Source organism: Pygoscelis adeliae, unplaced genomic scaffold (assembly GCF_000699105.1).
Source record: "Pygoscelis adeliae isolate BGI_AS28 unplaced genomic scaffold, ASM69910v1 Scaffold348, whole genome shotgun sequence".
Taxonomy (NCBI): domain Eukaryota; kingdom Metazoa; phylum Chordata; class Aves; order Sphenisciformes; family Spheniscidae; genus Pygoscelis; species Pygoscelis adeliae.
In genome coordinates this window covers 407,603-417,185 of record NW_008825307.1, presented here as the reverse complement: position 1 = coordinate 417,185, position 9,583 = coordinate 407,603, and the positions used below count along the sequence as shown (strand labels likewise).

Here is a 9,583-nt window from a genome sequence, read left to right as displayed (position 1 = left end):
GCCCCCCCCTCCCGCAGTGCTGCGGGGAAGCCAGGCCAGGCCGCCCTGCAGCGACCCTTGCAGACAGGGCTGGGGGCGACAGGGCCAGGGCAGGGGGGGCAGCAAAGGACCTTCCCTCCCTCCCCGCCCCCCCCAGCAGCATAGACCCAAATACTCCCCTATGCACCAGTCAAGTCATACCCCTTCCCCCCGCTAACGGCAATAAATATCTCACACTACCCCAGCCCCACATCGAGGAGCAGGTGCCCATGGCCCAGCCCCGTGCCCCCCTGGGACAGGTGGCAGCTCCGTGTCCCACCCCCAGGGGAAAGGGGCTGGCAGCACCCACCTGTGCCCACCCCTCTCTGCCCCCTCCCCGCCCAGAGCCCGGGACTCGAGGCATCCATCCCTCAGAAGCGCAGCTCCCTCAGCTTCTGCCGCAGGTAGTGCTTGGCCTCCTCGATGCCACTCACCTTCTCCAGCTCCGTGTAGGGCAGCTGGAAGGGGACAGGGAGAAACCATCAGAGCAGCTCCACCACCAGCACCACCATCAACACCCAGCCCGAGGCTGCCTGGGACAGTAGTCTGTGGCGGCAGGGGGAAGAACCAGGACTCGGGACCCTTCCCGGGGGAAGGACAACAGTGCTGCTCCTTCCAAGGAGGGGGGAGGGCACAGGAGGAGCACACAAGCCCCAGCTCAGCATCCCACTGACCACCAGGCAGAGGAAGCTCACTCTGCTCCAGCTCAGCCCCGGGCAAGGCACGGCAACGGGGCTACCTCCCGGGGGGGACGAGTCCCTGAGTGCCTGCCCGCCCTGGCTCTGCCCTCCCAGGGCTTCACCCCCGAACCTGGCTGCCCCGTGAGGCCAGCTGCCCCTGCCCCCCCTGCCGACAGCAGAGAGCACCTGCAGGCACCCCCATCCCCAATCCCCACCACAGCTGGGCCGGGGCCCAGCACACACAGGGAGGACACGCGGCACTGCAGGGCCAGGGGAGCTCGCAAGCCTCACCCCAACCTTGAACCCCAGTCACCAACCTCCAGGGAGGGATGAAGACCAAAACCCAGCCACCCTCCTGCCATGGAGGGTGGGGGAGCCTGCAGCTCGTCCACCGCCTGGCGGCGAGGGGAGATGAGGGGAAGGTGGTTTTCCGTGCAAGGGAGAGGAGGGGCCCGCTGCCGCAGAGAAGGATGGAGCGGGTGCCCGCTGCACAGCCCTGAAGAGGTCTGGTTGTGCTTTTGGCCTCCCTCAAACAAGAACCGGCACCAGAGACCAAGGTGCAGCAGCGAGACGTGAGAGAGGGAAGGGCAGGGCCAGAGGGGCTTTGCTCAGCAGGCTGGAAAGGGACATCAGCCCTGCCCAGGACGTGCGGGGGAACAGGCGACCCTGCGCTCCGGCTCAGCTGCTGCAGGCTCTCCAGCAGACGGGGTGGCATGAAACTGCTCCTGGGAGCGGGCAGCGTGTGGAAGAGCAACAGCACCCGTCAGCCTCCCACCAGAAGAAAGGGCTGTGAGAGTGAGCCGAGCCCAGGTAACGGTTTCTTCCCCAACACGTCATTTTAACTCTGTCTGCTAAGGAAAGAAGGCACCGGGACTAATAAAAATGGAAACACCCCTCCCTTTGCCCAGGGTAACTGGTATGGGGTACTGAGGGGAGGGCTAAGGGGGAGTGGGGACCCCACCGGGAAAGCTGGACTGGATGTCACTCTGTGGCATCAGGAGCGCTCTCTGCCCCTGAAGAGCAAATACAGCCTGGAGCTAAGCACCCCGCCGAAAGGCCACGAGCCCTGGGCCACCCCGACCACGAGACAGATGCACCCACAGGGATGGGAGAAGAGATGGGCCTGGGACCATGCCCTGTCCCTCCCCTCAGTACCAGTCTGGGGACAACCTGGCAGGCACTTCTCTAAAAACACCCGTTCACAGTTCAAGGCCCTCCCGACCCAGGGCTTGTCACCTCATAGTGACAGCCCCAGCTCCAGCTTGCACGTGTGGCTGGGCATCCATCCCCACACCAGGCTGGGAGCACCAAAGGTTGGGGGAATGAAGCAAACCTGCACGCGGCAGCCTTGCAGGAACGGATCCACAGGGACAAGAGGAGACTCCAGCTACCACCAGTGTTCCCTCCACATCGGTATCAGGGGCTGGGGGCCAAAACTTGTTGGGGTGGCTGGAAGCTCTGCTGGTCCAACATCCCAGAAGGCACCACCAGTGCTCATGGAGCAGGACTAAGGGTAACCGTGACCCATACTTCAGCCCTGTCTGGCAGCACAGGAGAGGGCTAAAGGCATTACACTGCGGTAACAGGACCTGTGTGTTCACCCCGACTGCAGTCCAGCCCCTGGTGTGTTTTGCTACTCAAGGCACTAGAGGAGTCCTGCTCCGTCCCCCCGGGAATAAGGAAGTACAAGAAAAGCTCTCCTTCAGGCTTGGAGATCCTGCTGAGAGTCAGCGACACAGGGCTGGCGCTGGAGCTACGCAGGAAAGTTCTTGGCCAAGAACCTCACCTGCCCTTTCCAGCCCTTGGGGCTGAGCAGACGAGCTCTGCACCTGAAGAGAGGCAGCTCTAGCGACCTTGGTGCACCTCAGCCTGCTCCGAGAGATGCTGTCGGGGACATGGCAGGGGGGGAAAGCATCCCTCTCTGTGGGGAAGTGACACAGCGCTCGGCTCTGTGCCACTAGTCTGGCCCTCCACTGTTCACAGATACCAGGCGACCCGAGCCCTGGAGGGGCTGCGTTTGTGAAGACACTTCTCCAGAGCAGGGCTGGAGCCTGGCCTCTGGAGGAGCCTGCGTGGACCCAGTGCTCCATACACGGCAAGGGGGTGGTCTACTATACCAGAAGCATCCAAGGCTGCTTGGAGAGGCCACTGCCATCCCTCAGGAGTTGCAGATCGTGACACATAGGAGTTTGCCTGCAAAGGAGGAAGCTTTTTCTCACCGCCTCGTTGAGAAACAGGGCTAGTAGTAGGCATTGTGAAGGGATAGGGTGGGAAAACTTGGCACAAATGCAAAGACCAAGAACAGAACCTTTGGCCCAGGAGAGCCAGCTGTGGGGGTTTTCATCCTTCAGGTCAGTTCCCACAAGTCCCACCAGTTTCCCAAGCTGCAGAGAACATGGAAGAACACAAAGCAGAATGGGCAGAAACACTCCCTGAAGGGACTCCGTGGAACGGCTAGATCCTGACACAGGTGCTACAGGGCAAAGAGCAAAGTGAGGACGGGCAACACAGACAAACTGCACACTGCCCCCAGGACAGTGAACAGGCTGTAGACAGGCACTGTTCTCCAACAGTCCCACATAGGCCAGGGGTGAAGGCGGCTACTAACTTTGCCTGGAGAGGAGGAACCAAGTCCTCTGGCTGCAGTGGGTCTGAATCAAAGGTTTCCGGCAGTTCTGGTACAGAGCCACCTCCTTCCACTGCTTCAAGCTCCTTTCCTCACTGCCCAGCTCTGCAGGGTCTGCCTCCCCAGTGGGCTTGCCCTTCCGACACTAAGGAAGGATCAACAGCACAGAAAGCTCCTTCAACCGAACAGGCTGGAAGTGAATAGTGCCTGAGCCAGGACAGGGTTTGTGGGAACATCAAATCTGGCCATTATTCAGGGCAGGATCCTGGGAAGGAAGGAGCCCGTCCTTACCTAGAACCTTCCGAGGAAAAAGAGCAGGCTGTCAATAAAAGGTCAGGACCACCAGGGAGAAAAACATCTACCCTGGAAAGCGCTGAGACCCAGAGCATCTGTGGGCAGAGTAGAGGATCTGAGGCAGGTGACCCTGCAATGGCACTCCCACCGCCTGTCAGAAGGGTGGAAGCAACATGCAGGTCCAACCAGAGGATGGAGGCAAGGAAGGGTCTGGGTGCAAGACCTGGCAATGTCCTTTGCAGTCACCGTGGGCAGCCCCTGCTCGCTGTGCCACAAAGGGAGCAGGCTCTCTTGGAAGGAAGCTGTGTTCAGAGGCACTGACAAATCCACACCGGCGACTGCTACCAGATCAATGGCATCCAAGGAGGAGCAAGGCCCTGGCACAGTCACAAAGACATACCCAGACTGCTTAGCAGTGTGCCAGACACGACAGGCAGTCCAGCGCCGATCGAGCTCACACATGGCAATACAACAGCCAACAAGAGAAGGCCTTAAATATAAGGAGGGCTGAACTGCCAGGCTCAAAGAGCTGCGAATAGAGGCACGGTGTCCAGCTGGACCAAGTCACTAGTGGCATACCCCAGCAGTCAGTACCGGGGCCAATACTGTTTAGTATCCTCATTAGTGACCTGGACGATGGGACCGAGTGCCCCCCCAGCGAGGCTGCAGACAGTACAAAACAGGGAGGAGCGGCTGACACGCCAGATGGTTGTGCTGCCATTCAGAAGGACCTACACAGGCTGGAGAAACGGCCCCCTGGCAGGGAATGGCCAAGTCCTGAGCCTAGGGAGGAATAACCCCATGCACCAGGACAGGCTGGGGCCAAGCGGCTGGAAAGTGACTTTGCAGAAAAGGGACTAAGGGTCCTGATGGACAAGTTGAACACCGGCCAGCAGTGCTCCCTTGCAGCAAAGGTGGCCAACAGCGTCCCAGGTTGTACTAAGAGCACCACGGGGAGGTCGAGGGAGCCGATCCTTCTCTGCTACCCAGCACTGGTGAGACACATCTGCAGTGTCCAGTGCTGGGCTCCCCAGAACAAGACATGGGCATACTGGAGCGGGTCCAGTACAGGGCCACAAGGATGATTACGGGACTAAAGCACGCGATACGTGAGAAGAGGTTGACAGAGCTGGAGAAGAAAAGGATCGGGGCATCTCATCTATATGTACAAATACCCAACAGGAGGTTGTAAAGAAAACAGGGCCAGACTCTTGGCAGTGCCCAGTGACAGAGAGTGAGGCAATGGGCACAAACCTAAAATATTGGAAATCCCATTTAAACTTAAGCTACACACACACACACCCCCAAACATAAGAAAAACCCCTCTTTTACTGTGAGGGTAAAGCAGCACCGGCCTTGAGCCCGGAACAGGTTACCCAGAAAGCAACCTATCTCCAAGACATTCAAAACTCGACTGGACGTGGTACTGAGCAACCTGCTCTAGGTGAGCCAGGGTTGGACTGGATGATCTCCAGAGGCCCCTGCCAACCTCAACTACTCTGCGATTCTGTAAAGGTGTCAGAAGAAGAGGAAATAAACCTCAAACGAGAAGAGCAAGAAGAACAACCAAGCTGTGAAGCAGCTTCAACTCCGGAAGAAGCTGAACTGCCTGGGGTTCTCCATCTCAAAGGGGTGGCCAAGGGGAAGCGACCTCTGGAACCACAAGCATAGAAGGTAACCGCAGAGCTGTTCTTCACTCCCTCATGGTACCAGACCTGGCAGCACCACGTCGGCTGACCAGACAGCAGGTTTAAAACAAACAGAGCTTGTTGCAGGTAATACTGCCTGGAGCTTGTTGGCACCGGACGCTGCAGGTGTGGAAGAAAGAACAGGCTCAGAGGAATAGAACGCTCATGGAGAAGAGGTCCATCAGGGCGATTAAACACAGCTGTACAGACACATGCTCTGGTGCAGGAGTCCTTGGACTATTCATGATCCACTTCCCACTCATTTTCTAACGATCTGCCACTGTCTGCTGCTGGAGAGGGAATAGAGGGGATGGGACCAGAGAGCCTCTTCTCATGCACCCAAAGGGAGCTAACCGCACTAGTGGCTGTATGATGATCGGGCATGCTGAGCAGAGAAGAGTTCCTGCGCCTCGGTCATGCAGGTCCCAACGCCTAACCACACGCTGCCAGACAGAGCACCTGACCCTGTGCACACTGGGAGCAAGAGCATGCTCTTGCTTGCCTGCACCCTTGCCCATTCCTCCTTGCTCCTCAGAGACCCTGTTGGGCCGCTGGTCAGCGGCCTCAGCCTCCCACTGCAGCCCTGACCCACAGCAGGGGCGCAGACCCAAGCAGTAACAGTCACCAGAGACAGTTTGAGATGGGGCACAGACCCCCCAGCTGGGCCAAGTGCAGGGTGAGCACAGTCCCCGGCTGCCATGGGTGCGTTGGGCACAGGGCAGGCAGGCAAGGGCAGCCCTCGGCTCTCAGACATGGTGGCACAAAACCGGGAGCGGCGGCAGCTATACCAAGCACCCTCCTTGACCCAGGACATCCTGGAGCCCAGACACACAGTGAGAGCCTGTGGCACTGGCCTCAAGCCCAGCGGCAGGGGCCGGCGCGTGTGACAAGCTGCTCGGCCCCACTGCTGTCTGGGGACATGGCTGGCCCTGCTGTCTGGGGACACGGCCAGCCCTGGGCACCCCGTCCTGAATGCCAGCACAAGGGAGACCCATGGCGCACTGCACAGGAGATCTGGTCCTGCTCCACTGCTCTGCAATTTGGGATCTCCAAGGAAATACCACAACTCGAGTCACAGGACTGCCAAAGCTATGCATAAACAAAGGGCTTCTGAACTATGTACGTTGCAAATTATGAAGTTAGGAGCAGCTTCGTGTTGGCACACTGCACCATCAGCAGCAGGGGAGGTAAGAAGCTTTAAGAAATGGTTATGAGGCTGCTTGGTAGATCTATGACTGTAATTCACGTGACTTCTGAAGTGGAGAAGTAAACAGGGTAAGAGGCCTGCATTTCTGAGTTGTTTTCCTCAGAAAGATCTATCCTCAAGCTAAAAAATCATGCCACAAATAGTCTTGTAGAAGCTGCACACCTTAAAACAACATCTGAAGTCCCCAAAGAAAACTGAAGACAATTGCGAAGGCGGTGGTGAAGCCTCGAGGGCTTCTCTGTTCACACCTCTCACCACAGACCAGCCAGAGGCTGCAACCAAAGAGGCCAGGGCTCTGAAACAGGCACTGAAGGGAGGCTCGCCTCACCTCCGCCCACAGCGGCAAGAGGCATGCTGCAGAACCGACAGCCAGGATTACAGCAAAGGGTATCAGGCTGAGCTATGCCCCCACTTGATTTCCCCCCCCCGCCCGCCCCCGCCACTGACAACGTGTCTGCCGGGCCCCGGCTGAGCAGCTTCCCCTTCTCCCCTCCCTGCCCAGGGCGCGGGTTGGGTCTCAGCTCCAGGCGGCAGACCTGTAGGACGGGATTCCTGCAGGACCAGCGGACAGGAGGGGCTGTCCCCTTGTCCGTGCTTTCCGCCAGGGCACCGGGGCTAGTCTCACCCACCAGCTGCGTGGAAAAAGTCTTGGGGTGGGGTGGGGGAGGGCAAAAAGGAGCCGTGAGGATGAGTCACTGCTTCCTCTCACAAGCAGCAAGTGTGGAAGGACGGCTCCCATCGGGAGTGTTTACAGTGGGGATGCCAGCTCTCCAGCCTGGAGCCCATCTTGCTGCACAGCCACGGGCGGTTTCTGCCCAGGGGGAGGAGGGGAAGGGAAGGGAGCAGCCCCCCGCTTACCTGAACCAGACAGTAGCCCAGCAGTCGCAAGTGCCTGTCCCTCATGGCTCGCGAGCCCACCAGTATGTCGGAGTTCTGGCAGTAATGCCATTTGTCATTGACCGACAGCACCACCCTGCAGAGGACAGAGATGGGGGAGGAGGGCAGCGTTACCCCACACCACAGACCCTGCAGGCAGGACCGGCAGCAGCATCGCCCGCGCCTGGTCCCCCTAAGAGTGGCGGATGAAGGGCAGCACCCCCCGCCTCCCGCACCCAACTGGTGGCAGGGTCAGCCGTACCCGGGCTGGGACGAGCTGCACCCCAGGGCCTGGGGGCGGTGGGGACAGGCTCTCTGCAGCACAGCCCGCGCTGCCGCCGGGCACCTAACAGCGCAGGGCAGGAGGGCCCGGGGCCGACTGCTGGGGAGGGCAGGAGCTGAAGCCAGTGCTGGTGCGGGCCCGAGGCGGCTGTCCTGCCGGAAGGGAGTGGGGACACGGACCGGCCCTGCTCGGTACCTCTGAATCTCTTCAGCTCCCTGCGGCCCATCGCCTGGCCCTCGCTTGGGGCTGGGCCGGCACGGAGAGGGTGGAGGGCAGGCGTCCTCGCTGGGGGGTGGGCTCCTTTCCTCTGGTTCTTCCTGGGCCTGCTCCCCCTGGAAGCAGTTGTGATCGTGCCCAGGGCAGCCGGCGGTAGCCTCCTCTTCCTCCTCCAGAATCTTGCTGATGGGGAACTGGAAGAGGGTGGCTGCAGAGATGCCCCTGGGCGAGCAGTCAGGAGTGCCAGCCGGCTGCGCAGAGAGGCACTCGGAAGGGCTGCTTAACGTGGAACTGCCCTGGCTCTCCAGGGAAGACTCTTTGCTCAGGCCGCAGTAATAGTCCGAGGGGGGCTGGTAGCAGGGGCCCCCTGGGGCAGGGCAAAGCGTGGGCAGGAACCGCCCAGCCAGGTTGTTCTCTCGGGAGCCCGGGGGGCTGCTCGGCGTCTCTGGAGCAAACGGGGCAAAATCCTGCAAGTCCGAGGTGAGGGCCAGGACGCTGGAGCGCAAGGAAATGGCAGCAGGGGACGTTGTAGTGTGGGCAGAGGGAGCCTTGGAAGCCGCAGGGACACGGGAGAGAGGCAGCACGGTGCCTGAGCGGTTAATCCACAGCAGGAAGTCTGCAGAGAGAACACAGATCAGCACCAGGCCTCAAGACCCCGATACTGATGGGACATGAGCTCGGGGACCCCGTGTGCCCCAGGGTGTGAGATGCGCCAGAGCCCAGATGGGAGCACAGAGGGGATCCCCCTGCTGCACTGGCCCAGCTGAGCCCTCCTGCAGCGGGGGCGGCTCTGGGAGCTTCGTCCCGAAGCGCCGGGCGAAGGCAGTATCATGGGGAAGGTGGTGACAAAGCAGCCAAATCTAGTTCTGCCCTGAATAACCTCACACCCTTGGGCCTCCCCCGAGCATCCAGGCAGCCGCAGGGCTTCTGCCGCACCCACAGCTCCCCAAATCCCAACTGCCAGCCCCCTCCCCGGAGCCATGGCCCTGCCCCGAAGCAGGGTGCCCAGCCAGGCTACCTGTGCAGTATCCTGGGGGCAGCACCTCATCCTGCCGATAGCACTCTTCTCCCACCAGCTGCCGCAGGGCCTCAGCCACCAGCCCCTTGTAACTGAGGGGAAAAAGAAGAGTCAGAGGACACACTAGGGAGGGCCCCCAGCCCGCCCCCCTCGAGCACTGCCGACCCGTGTTCTCCCTCTGAGCACATCTGCGCAGAGACATGGAGGCCCCTGGGAGTGAGAAATAAGGAGAGCCTTTAGCTTTGGGCTCTGCTGTTCTGGGGCAAGGATGGGACATGCTTCAGCTCATTCAGCAGAAAAGCTCCTCCTGATATTGCTACACCAACAGCATATTCTTCACTGAAAGGCTTGTCAAGCACTGGAAGAGGCTGCCCAAGGAAGGGGTTGAGTCACCATCCCTGGAGGTATTTAAAGACGTGTAGATGTGGTGCTTAGGGACATGGTTTAATGGTGGACTTGGCAGTGTTAGGTTAACGGTTGGAACTCGATGATCTTAAGGGTCTTTTGCAATCTAAATGATTCTATGATCCTATATTGCTCCTCTACAGGCTTCAGAGCTCATGTACGGGCATTTACCCTGGCACTGTCCTTGGCTGAGATCCTGCCAGAACAAGGTCACAGACCCCGCGTCCCAAGTGACACTGCACTGCCCACCTGCAAGGGAAGGCAGTAGGGTG

The 9,583-nt window shown here is 59.9% G+C and overlaps 1 protein-coding gene across 1 annotated transcript in view; it reads right to left on the bottom strand.

The window, feature by feature from the left end:
* Positions 1–372: 372 nt before the first annotated feature.
* The window catches only part of FASTK (Fas-activated serine/threonine kinase), a 13,803-nt gene continuing 4,592 nt past the window's right edge, over positions 373–9,583 (bottom strand). The window contains exons 5-8 of the mRNA XM_009330230.1: positions 8,907–8,998; positions 7,868–8,504; positions 7,372–7,486; positions 373–476 (exon numbers count right to left, since the gene is read on the bottom strand). Coding sequence (XP_009328505.1) covers positions 390–476; positions 7,372–7,486; positions 7,868–8,504; positions 8,907–8,998 — 931 coding nt within the window. The 3' untranslated portion in view covers positions 373–389. The remainder of the gene's footprint in view (positions 477–7,371; positions 7,487–7,867; positions 8,505–8,906; positions 8,999–9,583) is intronic.